Genomic DNA, 13,918 nt, shown 5'->3' with positions numbered 1-13,918 from the left:
GGTATGCCATACAGTAAATCTCTTTTCTTCAAAGTGCACACAATTCAGTGCATAGTTGCTCAATTGCTTCAATTACAAAATTGGTTTTGGAGAGTGGCAACTTATTAGGGCTCTAACTAAAGTAGAAAAAAAGTTATGAAAAATGCTTTTTCTGCATTTTAAGATATACTTTCCTGCTGCTATTAAGTATGCTGTAACCCTGTAATGGTACTTTGTGGAGAGAAGCAGGTCATGAATATAAGCTATCTTGAACTTTGTTCTCGTGCTGAACACGACTACCTGCCATAATGGTGTCCCTTTGGTGTAACACACTGTTCTGTTTGTTTTGTCTGTCTGTTTTGGGAACTGTCTAGGATGAACTTGCCCCACCCAGGTCTCCCCTGTTCAGCCCAGTCGCATCTTATGATGTGTACATACCTAATCCATCCAATCCAGAGATGGCATTTAGTTCACATCTTAAAGTCAAGGAAACATCTGGTGATTTCTCATCTGTGGATCTTAGCTTCCTACCAGATGAACTTACCCAAGAAAATAAAGATGAAACTGTCATTGGAAGCAAGGATGAAATTGAAAAAACCTGTAAAACTCAAAGTCATCAAAGTAGGTTGCCACTACCTGACAAACTGGACATTGGCCTGGGCCTAAATGGCAGTGATTTGTCAAGTTCCCACTCACATCTGCACCCCGATGATGCTGACTCAGTCCAGCCCTCTCCTGAGAAACCAACCTCCGACCCCTTGCCTCTGGCATCCATAACTTCCATGAAACCAATGACCCCTGTTTCAGAATGTTCTGGAATTGTGCCTCAACTACAGTAAGCTTTTTTTTTTTTTAATTAAATGAGTAATGATTCTTGCTACACATTTTATATTCCTGAATATGATGACAAATAATTTCAGAATAATAGTGTAGGGAAGAGAATTTCAGATTTGATTATTCTTTATTAGTTATTAGTGGATTGTGACTTTAGACAGTTTGCTTATCTGTAAAATGAAGCATTGATTCTTGGTCCCCTGAGAGGAAGGTTAAAGGTTAGTATACACATTCTTGAAGGATAGTATTATTTATACGAAAGCACTGGAGTTGCTGAAAATCATAGTTAGGGTCATATAAACACAAGAATATAAAGATGTAAAATTCAATTTGCAAATTGATTTGGAATTGTGTGTTCTATTTTTAAGCATAGTTTTGAAAAAGATTTAAAGCTTTAGTCACCTAGTCATGAAATTTTAGAAAAAGCTATTTTAGCACTTCATTTTGGGATTTTGCATTTTACTAGGGACCACATTATTATGCGTTGCATATTGGAATAATTCTCCCCCTAGGAAGTCTCTAAATGTGTGACTTATCAAATTAAGAAGCTAGTAAGTTTTAGTTTAAGACCCATAACCTTTTTTTTAAAAAAAAAAAAAAAAATCTGATGTAATTTTGTTAAAAATATTGGCTTATTTCTTCAGGAATATAGTTTCTACTGTCAATCTGGCCTGTAAATTGGATCTGAAGAAAATAGCTTTACATGCAAAAAATGCAGAATATAACCCAAAGGTAAGATTTCTCAGCATTTCTTTCAACAATTAGCTTCTCCTTAAATTTACTTCCTTCCATAGGATCATGATATTGACTCATATCTGTTTCTGGTTTTTTAGAAAAGTGAAAATCTTTTGGCAACTCAAAATGAGTTCTTTTAAAGATTAATTATCTTACCCTCTGTTTAGAAATTATGAAAATAAATCTCATTCTCTGTGTTGAATAAAGCAGTTACTGAGTAGTTCCTAGATGTTAATATCTTTCCCTTGTTCAAAAAAGATTTTTCAGCATGACTATTGGGACACCAACTTTTTTAAAATGCCATCACATTCTTGGAAATTGTGTTTTTTTAAATATTGTACTACCTAGCTGACATTTGTTTGTATTTCTGTTTACAGATTCTCCTATCTGAGAAAGCTAAATCATTTAAAGTGTAAAATTCAAGCTTCCACTTACTAATGTAAGAGTCAGGCCCCCCACCCCTATCAAAGCTTAATAAAATCTATTCTTTCCTGTGTCCTGACAAGGCCAGGTATCCCATTTTCAATAACTCATCTACCTAGGGGAAGCGGACTTGTTAATTTGATCAACATTTAAAGATTTTCCAGGCTCTGTACTTAGGAGGGAGCCCTGCTGGCTCAGTGGTTAAAAGCTCAGCTGCTAACCAAAAGGTCAGCAGTTGGAATTCATCAGCCGCACCTTGGAAACCCTATGGGGCAGTTCTTCTCTGTCCTGTAGGGTTGCTGTGAGTCAAAATAGACTCAACGGTTATGGGTTTGGTTTTTTTTGGTACTTAGGAGTGTTACCATGAGCTGAAGTTGACTAGATGGCAGCTGTTTTTTTTTTTTGTTGTTGTACTTAAGGAATACAATGAGTAAGACCTGGTCTCTGCTGGGGAAAAGTTCACTGTCTTGGGCGGTGGAGAATTTATGGACTTAGATGATAAAGGCCACTTTAATAGGAACCCAGAAGACATTGCCAGCATAACTATGGGTTTTGGTGGTGCAAGTGGTTAAGTGCTCGGCTGCTAACCGAAAGGTTGGTGGTTCAAACCCATCCAGCAGCTCCACAGTAGAAACACCTGGCAATCTGCCCCTATAAAGATTACAGCCTGGAAGACCGTATGGGGCGGTACTGTTCTGTCTCATGGGGTCGCGATGAGTCTAAATTGACTCAGCTTCTAACAACAACTTGATTTGCTGTTGTGTTGGTGGTGTTGCTGACATCTAAATTTAAATGTTACCTGAATTTTACCCAAATATAGCTTTCCTTTTTATATTTCCTGTACATAACTGACTATGACGAGGACAGAATTTCAAGTTCTGGGTCCAGCAAGCTAAATGATGAGCTAGGATTCTTACAGCTGCAGAAGTGATGGACCACACTACTAAGCAATCAGGATTTTAAACATATTTTATTCTCCACCATCCTCAGTCCTCTCCTTGTTTAATCTGGGTGTATAGGAACGTCCAAGCTTGTACTTAATAGTCAAAGAAATTCTGGTTTGGCACTTAAATGACCTTAGGAATTTAACAAAATAAATTTCAGGTGAGAGCATTACCTTTAGTAAATACCTGGAAAACATTCATAGAACTTGATCACCTATGTAGTGTTGACTCAGGGTTCTTTTACTCTGTTAACACTTAAGATCTGAAATTGCCAGTCCAGCCTTGAAGTGATCTATGGTCCTGTGAAGGAGCCCCAACCCGTGAACCTGTAGTTCCACAAAATACTCACCCCCGTTTCCTTCTCAGCTTCATGAGGGAGGGGAAGGGAGAAGAGGGTGGCTGTGTAGGACCAGTATGGGGAGCAGGTCATCTAATTAAGGCCAGTGGTTCCCAACCCTCATGTGCGTCAGAATCACCTGGCAGGCTTGCTAATGCTACTGGTCTGAGGACTACACTTTGGTAGACGAGAATTTGACAGCTCAATTTTTTTTTGTCATTCATCCTCCACATGCTTATCAATATATTCTATCCTACATTTTGGTTGCTTTCCAGTACATTCTAGAGTCTTGGCAAGGCTACAACATACTTTTTACTTTTATCTATTTATTTTTGATTCTTTGAAAGAAAAAGGGAAAGATTTCATAGTAAAAAGCACAGATTCTGATTATTCGTGGTTTTAAATCTTTACTATTTCCTGTATAATCTTGGAAGTTAAATAACTTCTCTATGACTTGGTTTCCCTATGCACTAACTGAGAGTAATAATGGATTCAGCTGAGTCCTTTCATGAGGATAAATGAGATCAAACCTGTTCAACTCTCAGCGTAGGGCCTGAAACATAATAGAAACTCACATTTTAGCCAATTACCTGTTTTTTCCAAGAAAATTTTAGAGTCATAATCGTTTTTGTTAATCTTAATGTGGGGAGAATAGCAGCGACACACTTTAGTTTTCCCATCCAATCTCACCTTTTCAAGACTGTTTTTATATTCAGCTCAGCTTTTTAACTGGAAAAGTGTTAACTCCTAGCAGAGGCTAACTCTCCCTTTGGCTTCTGTGTATAGAGGTTTGCTGCTGTTATAATGAGGATCCGAGAGCCCAGGACAACAGCCCTCATATTTAGCTCTGGGAAAATGGTCTGCACAGGAGCCAAAAGGTATGGAGAACTACCTTCATCCCTACCAGACAAACAATTCAGTGTGTAAACAAAGAAAGATAGCATTCATGTTCCAAAACACACACTAGGAGAAAAATACTGTTCTTTGCTGAAGAGTTAATTTCATAAAATGCCGAAATGTGGCTTACAAACACCCAGCCTCATAATACTGACTTAATACTGACTTATATCCCACACTGTACGATCCCCTTGTTAAACTGGGGAGCTTCATAGGCTGTGTACAAGTTGTTTTTAAGGTGAATTGAAAAAAAAAAAAAAGCCACAGTAAGATAAAGGATGTTATATGTTATAAGCCTGGAGAAGTAGTTAAGTATTTTCCTTATTCCAGGTAAATGGATAGAACTTTCTAAGGAGGTAAATTGATATTTCTTGACCATTAGCTGAAGCATTAGCTCAGGATGCACCTTTTAAAGGTGTCTTTCTTGGATTTCGTGCAGAGGAATCCCTGTGCTGATGGAGATTCTCATCATAAGCTGTAGTGGGAGAGCTGCTCTTTCCTATGTTAAAGGATGAGTAACAAATAGTCCTTCTGAAAGATTGCGCCAATTTATTCTCCCTCAAAGAGTACTGAGTGTTCATTTTCCCCTGTGGACACTGGGTATTAATATTGTTTTTTATATTTAGCAAATTGGAAAAAAAAAAGGTTTTTTTGTTTGCATTTCTTTGATTTACTAGTGAGATTGAATAACTTTTCATCAGTATGTAAACTGCCTATTTCTTTTGCCCAATTCTGTTTGTCTTTTATCAATAGCACTTTGTATTTAAGTATTTTTATCATTTTATACTATAACTATTTTCCCCAGATTACTGTCTGTGGTGTGTTACTATTTTTTTTTTAACACAATTAAAATGTTTTTTGTATAGTCATATCTATCCATTTTTTTTTTCTTTATGGTTTCTACCTTTGGTGTAATGCACACCATTAAATAAATATTGACCCTCCCCCATATGCTTTTCTGGTCTTTTTCAGGTCCTCCTTTGTGTTGGAGAAAGGATGGTTGACATTTTGATTCATCTAGAGCTCTCTCTCGATGATAGAAATATTTATCTGCACTGTCTGTGGAAGTCAGTAGTCACATGTGGCAAGTGAGCCTTGAAATGTAGCTAGTATAACTGAGGGACTGAATTTTTAATCTAATTTAACTAGCTACATGTGGCTAATGGCTACTATATTAGGCAGAGCAGGTCTAGAATTTTATTTCAATGTAAGGTATAAGGTAAATGATTTTTTTTTCCCAAATAGTCAGTGCCCCAATACATTTATTGAAAAATCCATTTTTATCCCATTTTTTCGTGAATATTTTTAAATATTAAGCTCTTTACATGTGTCTGAGTAAGTTTTTGGGCTTTCTCTTCTCTTGGTCTGTGTATCCTTTGTTCTGGAAATTTCCATTTCTAGGAGATTCTTGGACAGCTGTGCAAAAATGTCTGAGGATGTTCATTTTGACATTATTTTTTTCCTGTATAAATACTAATAGGGATTTCACTGTCATATAATAAAATTGTACTGAGACCTTAAAATATACACACATGTATATTGAGCTGGAATGATGGTCAAATAATGGGGGTTGAGGGGCTGTGGGCAGGCAACTAAATTGTATGTTTATTATCCAACTCTCATTTTAAAATATGCTCATATTACACACACACACATATTCAGGAGTATCTTCCCTATCTGAATTTGTTTCCTAAAATCTGATAGTGAAAGCTCAAATAGTGAAAGTTCAGATAGCAAAGATACTTGTTATCCAATTCTATTTCCTTCTTGAGTGATAGTGAATTTTGAGAGTTTGTTAGTAAAACTTTATCTCCAAAACTTTATCCAAACCTATTCTTCTTAGTTGTAATAACAAGAGTTTGCATAGTGAGGGTTACCTGTATTTGCCTAGGAAAAGTACGAAGGATCAAATTTAACAAAGGTTGTCACCACTGGTGGTGAGATTTCAAGTTTCTTAATCTATTTTCTAATGTTTGTACAATGAACATGTATGTAGATTTTTAACTATCAGTGGTTTCAACATAGTCACAGTAACCCAAGAAACTTTAGGGCTGTGCAAACTCTTGAGATTTGAACTCGAACATTAGCACTGTAGGAAATGTAATGGGTCAATTAGGCAAAACGTAGTTTTTTAAAATGGGAACAGTTTATTTCACTGTTAACTTGGGGATATGGCCTTGCTAGGGACATTTCAGGAGTTAGAAATTGGTGAGGAGAATCACCATAAATGAGGTTAAAGTATGTGACATTATTAATGCAATGCCTGGCCTGTGGTAGCTATCCAATAAGTGATGTTTGGTCTGTTATACATATTAGAGGGGGCACTGTTTGAAGGATTAGATAGAAAAGAGAACCAAATACTTCTTTGGTCCAGCCAAACAACAGATTCAAAATGGCTTTTCTTTCAGGTGCTTCTGAATGTCAGCATAAACATGGGGACAACCGAGAGAGGGTGGAGACCACATGATTCATTCGCAGATGTTGCCCGTTTGGCAGCTTCTGCTACTCATTGTTTTATGAAAGCATTTTGTGACACAAACCCTCATTAACTTCTCTACTACCTTAACCCTAATGCCAACCCTCACGGCTGTTGTTTGCCCTACATTCCAAGTGGTTTGGGGGAGATACCCATTTGAGAGTAGTGAAATGAGAGGGTGATAACGGCCCTTCCCTATTTGTCCCAGCTTCAACCCCAGTCTCCCTGCTTTTAAATCATGAATTAGGAAGTGTAAATATTTCTACTTTCTGTAGCCCCTCAAAATGTGACTGGGCTATTTTGTCAGTGACTATTGAAAAGTACCTGATGAAAATGAAGCCTCAAATCTCAGGACTTCACAATCTCCTGATCTGGGTTTACAGTTGGAACAAGACAAACATTTAAAAGAATAGCCACAAAGTCAGATGAATTTATTTATTTTTTATGTTGAGTCTGAGTCAAACGATAATTGTCTGGGAAAGCCTGAGCAAAATTGGGCAGGTTGTGAGGTATTTTAACGTTTTGCTGTTTTTGACAATTTGTTCCATAAACACCCAAGTCCTGACCACCTGTGTATGCCACTCAGTTGGCACATGTCTACTTCCTCAGACGGATTTTTTTTGTATGTGTCCTCATTTTTGTTCCCAACTAAATGGCAAGCACCTTTAGGCCAAGTGGACAGTTATAAAACTTTAGTGAGCATCACAGTCACTTGGAGGGCTCCTTAAAACAGAAGACGGATAGGCCCATCCCTATAGAGTCTGCACATCGAGGTATGGCCTGAGACTTCGCATTTCTAACAAGTTCCCAGGTGGTGGTGCTGCTTCTGGTCTGGGGGCAAACTCAGAACCAGTGGAATAGTTAATTTGATCTAATAGCACTTAAAAAAAAAAAAAAAATTTTTAAAACTTTCTTATATGTGAAAGGTGATAAATTAAGACAAAATCTGGTCATGGTTCAGTTCAACAACTGTATGTGTGCCATACTATTTACTAGGTGCTAGGGAGAAAAGTAAGGAACAAAAGAAATGTCAACAGTTGGAACCCACCAGTGGCTCCACAGGAGAAAAGACCTGGCACTCTGCTCCTGTAAAGATTACAGCCTAGGAAACCCTATGGGGCAGTTCTACCGTGTCATATAGGGTCTCTATGAGTTGGAACTGACTCAACGACCAGAAAAACAACTACATGGACACAAGTATGGAAGGTAGGTCTTTGTCTTCATGAACTCTGCAGTTTCGCAGTATACATTGAAAGATAAAGATGGTACAAATGGTAAAAATACAGTAAGAGAAATGTGTGAATATAGCATTAGTATAGGGAGCCCTGGTGGTGAAATGGTTAAGAGCTCAGGCTGCTAACCAAAAAGTAGGCCGTTCAAATCCACCAGCTGCTCCTTGGAAACCCTGTGAGGCAGTTCTACTCTGCCTTATAGGGTCACTATGCATCGGAATCGACTCGATGGCAATGGGTACAGAAGACCTAGTGATTAAAATATTTCTAAACATTTTTGCCCCTCCCCAGTGAGGAGCAGTCTCGACTTGCAGCTAGAAAGTATGCTCGTGTGGTGCAGAAGCTTGGGTTCCCTGCCAGATTCCTCGATTTTAAAATACAGAACATGGTTGGAAGCTGTGATGTGAGATTTCCCATCAGGCTGGAAGGTTTGGTGCTAACCCACCAGCAGTTCAGTAGGTATGACTGTTATTTACCTTAACTTTGAATTTACCAAGATAGTAAATTATATTACGGGCCACTTATATAATGTATCTTTCAGAGAAAGTGTGATTATTTAAAAAAAAAAAAAAAAAAGGCTCAGTAGGTATATTAGTTTCTTAGAGCTGCTGTAATAAATTCTCACAAACTAGGTGGCTTAAAACAAGAGAAATTTATTCTCTTACAGTTCTACAGGCTAGAAATCCAAATTCAGGGTGATGGCGGGACCGTGTTCACTCTGAAGGCTCTAGGGGAGAATCTGTTCCCTGTCTTTCCCTTAGCTTCTGGTGTTGGGGGCAGTCCTTGGTGGTCCTTGGCTGGTGGACATATCATTCCAGTCTTTGCCTCTGTTGCCACATGGCGTTCTCCCTGTGTGTCTGTCTCTTTGTCTCTTTTCCTCTTCTTATGCTACCAGTCATATTAAAGTAGAGCCCCCCCAATCTAGTATGACCTCATCTTAACTTGATTACGTCTGCAAAGACTCTATTTCCAAAGAAAGTCACATTCACAGGTACTAGGGGTTAGGACTTCAACATATGTTTTTAGGGGACACAATTCAACCTACAACAGTAGATGAAAGGGCATGAGTGATAGGTTACTATATGTGCCCAGCCTTTTGAGATGGTTCTCACACTTAAATTGCACAGTCATCACCTGGACAGCTTGTTAAAACGTTTTCCTGCCTGGCCTTGGGGACCAGAGATTTTGCTTGAATTTGCATTTCTAGTAAGCTCATAGGTGACGCCAATGCTTCTCGTCAGAGGACCACACTTTTGAGAACCACTGATTTATAGATTTATAAAATAGGCACACATGGATTGGGAGTGGTAGCAGTGCCTTGGGAAGAAGGGATGAGATGCAGGTTAGGCACGTTGGAATGGCTGACAGCTGGTGAGGGGAGATAGAGTTGGAGAAAAGAGGTAAAAAGAATGACCATGGCACATTCTGTGAAAGCAATCACATCTAGTTTTTGCCCTGTTTTGTTTGTGTGGGGGGTTTTCTTTTTTGTGTAACCCCCTGCACAGCTTTTTCTGTAATGTATTCACTTTCCTGGGGGAATTTCTCTAGCCTGCCTGACTTCTTCAAAGGCAACTTTTCCTCTCAAGAGCAAATGCTCCTCCCACTCCCCCCAGCTACTTCGGTGTTTCGCATTTCAGCTCATTCCCTCAGAGATCAGTGACTGAGGTTAACTAATCAACACCACAGTCCCTCCACCTCCTGAAATACATCCGGGCCAAGACACCTGGACTGATTTAGAATCACAAGATGCAGGTCGGCAGTTCAAATCCACCAGCTGCTCCTTGGAAGCCCTACAGGGCAGTTCTACTCTGCCTTACAGGGTTGCTATGAGTCGGAATCAACTCAGCAGCAGCGGGTTTGGGGTTTTTTTGGTTAGCTTAAACTTAGAAGCCCTGGTGGCACAAAGGTTAAGCATTAGGCTGCTGACCAAAAGGTTGGTGGTTTGAACCTACCCAGTGGTTCCACAGGAGAAAGACCTGGTGATCTACTACTGTGAAGATTACAGCCTAGAAAACCCTAGGGGACAGTTCTGTTCTGTCCCGGGGGGTCACTATGAGTCAGAATGGACTTGATGGCACCTAATAACAACCACTTAACTCCCTTCACTTCAACACTTTTACCTCTTTGCCATTGAGTGGGTAGGGATCTAATAGCTGTGCTTTCTCTGACATTTGTTAGCTTTCCTCTTTGTCTTGATCTGAACAAAAGTTAAAATTTGTTTTCTCAAGTTATAAAAACTTTTAGTACATTCTGAGATTTAGCTTTTATGATACTCTGTGCAATGTTTCTTTTCCCTGATTGTATTTTCTTTCTCTACATTCATGGCTTTCAGTAGATACTTACTGAGTGCATGTGATGTGCCCCATGTTTCTAAAATCTGAGCTCACTGGGAAGCCCCCCTGTGAAAGCCACATTGCCTCTTTAGGTATCTTTTTCTTTCCTCAATCTTCACCATATAAACCATCTTCACTTCCAGGTTCTTGCATCACGAGCTCCTGCCTATCTGTCTCTGAACCAGCTTTTTCTGAATGTAGGAAAGATCTTCTGCCTGCCTCCTGAGGCCCGTGTCTGTATTAGTTCAGCACTCCCTTTTCTGGCCATTCCTGTGGGCAGTTCCTCCCATTTTTCCCATCATTTCTTTTTCACCAACAATGTCTTCTTTGCAGATCATACTTAAGCCTAGAATAGAAGTGCCTGTTGTCACTATTTCTATCTTCTGAAAGCTAGAATTGTCAGTAGGGCAGGATGAGAATTCATTAGTCATTTAAAGGTGGCCTCTCACTGTTCCCTTTTCTGGGCAGTTTCATGATCTCATCCTTTTTTTTTTTGACCAGGAAGCCTGTGTTGTGTTCCCACAGCTGTCTCTTTCCAGTCTCATTCTTGCCTCCCTCAAATGCTCTCATCAGCCCTTTATCCTCGGATTATGGATTACACCTCCAGTGTGTATTCTTTACGTTGTGCAATTAAAACACCTCTTTCTCAGCAGGTTTATATCTTTAAAATGAGGCCTCTCTTCAATTGTCTGGAGCACTATGGGGAATCATGGCACACATCTGCTATAATTATCAGGTCAAGTTTGTCTTCTGTTAAAACCTCAAGTTCATTATCAGTATCTGACTATATAATTACTTCCTTTGTTACCAGGCACCTTTTCCATCGATCTGTCTATATCATAATTGTTTTCAGTTTTTCCTAAGCATTTTTCTCCCTTCCTTTCAATTCTTAATTCAAAGATATCCTGATAATAAATATTTGTTAAATGAATAAAATCTAGGTGGATACTTATAGCAGATGAGCCATTGCCATTGAGTCGATTCCGACTCAAAGCGATCCAATTGGACTGAGTAGAACTGCCCCATAGAGTTTCCAGGGAGCAGCTGGTGGATTTGAACTGATGACCTTTTGGTTAGGAGTCATAGCTCTTAACCACTGCACTACCAGGGCTCCACTTGTAGCAGGTGGTAGGGTGATAATAGCAAGCAATATAGCCATGGTTCTTTGCTCACAGGGAGCTTACTGTCTAAAAGGGAAGACAGATAAGCCAATGATATTAATAAAATATGGTAACTATGACAGTAAAGGCCCCTCAGGGTGTCAGGATATTTAATGTAATTCGGGCAAATTGGAGGTCAAGGAGGACTTGCAGAGGGAAGTGACATTTAAGCTGAAACTTGAAGAATGAGTCAAAGTTGGATTGACCAAGGCTTGGCAGCTGTTTAATATTCTTAATCCTCACGAATTGTTGTTCATTCCTAACCAAAAATCTCTCTTTTTTCATGCCTCAACCCTCTTTGAAAATGAAGCAGAGAATAAATAAAATGAAGTCAATCTCTAATCAGGAGTTCATCATTCTGTTACCTTAAAACCATGGTTCTGGAAGCCAAGTGAAGTTCACCATCTACAAACCCAGGTCTTCTTTTGCTTTCTCTTTTTTCTCATACTTTTCTAAGATTCCAGTGGAAGATCAAATGAAAAGCTGCTTTCTGTGCCCTCAGCCTTCACTTTCCCAGCTAGGATCTGGTAGTTCCCTAAGGGATTTTGCAGGGCTCCAACTAGTATTATCGTCTTCATAGCGGCGTGAAGTGTTTAGTGGGTAAAAGTCTTGACAGGCTTTCTGACATGAGGCATGGGTGATGTACAGAAAGACAGGTCCACTCCAGAAGAGTAGTCTTCACCACTGTAATGCATCTTTCTGGTGCCATTCAGAGATTTCTCATCTGCCATTGTTAATGTGTCTTATTCACTGCAGAATGGAATGGTGCTTTTCCATGTTGTCTGGATTCACCCTTTAAGTGCAAAGATTCATGCATATTAGGTTCCATTTCTTGGATTTCATCTTTTTCTTCTATTGGGTCTCCAGTAACCATTGTCTTAGGAGTAGTTTTTATTTTTCAGCCTCCTCTTACCTCCTGACTTCTTTCTTGTGGGCTCCTCAAGCCTTTCTAGGAATCTCTTCCCTAGGCTGGGAGAAGCAGTCCTTAAGCCCTATCTTCCTTTGCTCTGGTGGCAGAGCTGTCTTAACATTAATAGTAAATAAGAGTGAGTTACTGCTTATAGGAACAAATCCTGAAATTTTTTAAAATTTGGTATAGTTCAGCTTTGTAACATTTTTTACGTAGAGCCTTTCCAAAGACAAATGGTACTGTTTGTGAATGAGTGGTCTAGAATATTTTTAAGATTCTATCTACTAAAAATGTTTAGCTTTAGTAGTTCACAAATGCATGTAAAATGTGTTCTTTATTGGAGAACTTGGAAAATCCAGGAAAACGTGTTATGTACTCTTACAGATTTTTTTTGGAAAGATGGAGAATATTTAACCAATATCTTGAAACATTGAATCTGATATACTAAGCAATCTCAATTTCTAATATATAGATAGCTTGAAAAAATGTGAGCAAAAATGAATTCTGTTCTTGACTGCCTTAAGAAATTACCCAAAGACACTCAAGAGTCTTTTTATCAAGATGGCCAAATAGCTAACTTATTTACAACTGCTTTAATATGCAGCTTTAATATGTCTTGAATGTGATGGAAAAGTAGTTGAATAGTGCTATTTTTAAACGGTTTCATTTTATATCTTAACAGTTACGAACCTGAACTATTTCCTGGCCTTATTTATAGAATGGTAAAGCCACGAATTGTGTTGCTTATCTTTGTATCTGGAAAAGTTGTGTTAACAGGTAAGTGCTAAGATTATTTTCTGACTTTCATATAAATTAAATAGCTATGCATGTGCTTCATTTTCCCATTTAAATTGTTTTATTCATAATTTGTAAAGGTAATTCTTGCAGTTATAGAATACTTGCAAAAAAAAGTAAAAAGGAATATAAAGTCATTTGTAGTTCCCAGTACCCAAAGCAATAATTTTTTCTTCTTGTTTTTATGTGATTTTGATAATGTGCATTCATCTTTAAAAACCAGTTGCGCCATCAGATTGATTCTGACTCATAGCAACCCCATGTGTATCAGAGTAGAACCGTATTCCATAGGGTTTTCAGAAGTAGATCACCAGGCATTTCTTCCAAGGTGCCTTGGGTGGGTTCGAACTGCCAACCTTTTGGTTAGCAGCCAAGCATGTTAATCGTTTGCACCACCCAGGGACTCCATATTCATCTATATATCTCGCTTTTAAAAAAAAATAATCATTATAATATATACAGTTTAACTCACTGTTGCAAACTTCATAAGAGTTTTTTTTTTTTTAATTATTTTTAATAGACTTTTTTTTAGAGCAGTTTTAGGTTGACTGAAAAACTGTGCAGAAATTACAGAGAGTTCCATATACCCTTTCCTCCCTCTGCACACTGTCTTTCCTATTACTAACATTTTGCATTCGTGTGGTACATTTGCTACAGTTGATAAACCTATATATATATATTTTTTTTTTTTGCTTGGAAGGTATTTTATTTTCAATTTTTTTTATTGTACTTTAGGCGAAGGTTTACAGAACAAATAGTTTCTCATTACACAGTCAGTACACATAGTGTTTTATGACATTGGTTAACAAACCCACAACATGTCAACACTCTCCCTTCTAAAACCTGGAGGACCTTTTTCTTTT

At 38.4% G+C, this 13,918-nt stretch overlaps 1 protein-coding gene across 1 annotated transcript in view; it reads left to right on the top strand.

The window, feature by feature from the left end:
- TBPL2 (TATA-box binding protein like 2) overlaps positions 1-13,918 on the top strand; it is a 36,675-nt gene that overhangs the window by 5,361 nt on the left and 17,396 nt on the right. The window contains exons 2-6 of the mRNA XM_004371094.3: positions 354-814; positions 1,458-1,545; positions 4,039-4,130; positions 8,149-8,316; positions 12,943-13,037. Of these exons, the coding sequence (XP_004371151.3) occupies positions 354-814; positions 1,458-1,545; positions 4,039-4,130; positions 8,149-8,316; positions 12,943-13,037 (904 nt within the window). The remainder of the gene's footprint in view (positions 1-353; positions 815-1,457; positions 1,546-4,038; positions 4,131-8,148; positions 8,317-12,942; positions 13,038-13,918) is intronic.

The sequence above is a fragment of the Trichechus manatus genome, unplaced genomic scaffold, assembly GCF_000243295.1.
Source record: "Trichechus manatus latirostris isolate Lorelei unplaced genomic scaffold, TriManLat1.0 scaffold00010, whole genome shotgun sequence".
NCBI lineage: Eukaryota > Metazoa > Chordata > Mammalia > Sirenia > Trichechidae > Trichechus > Trichechus manatus.
This window is presented reverse-complemented; position numbering and strand designations above follow the sequence as displayed.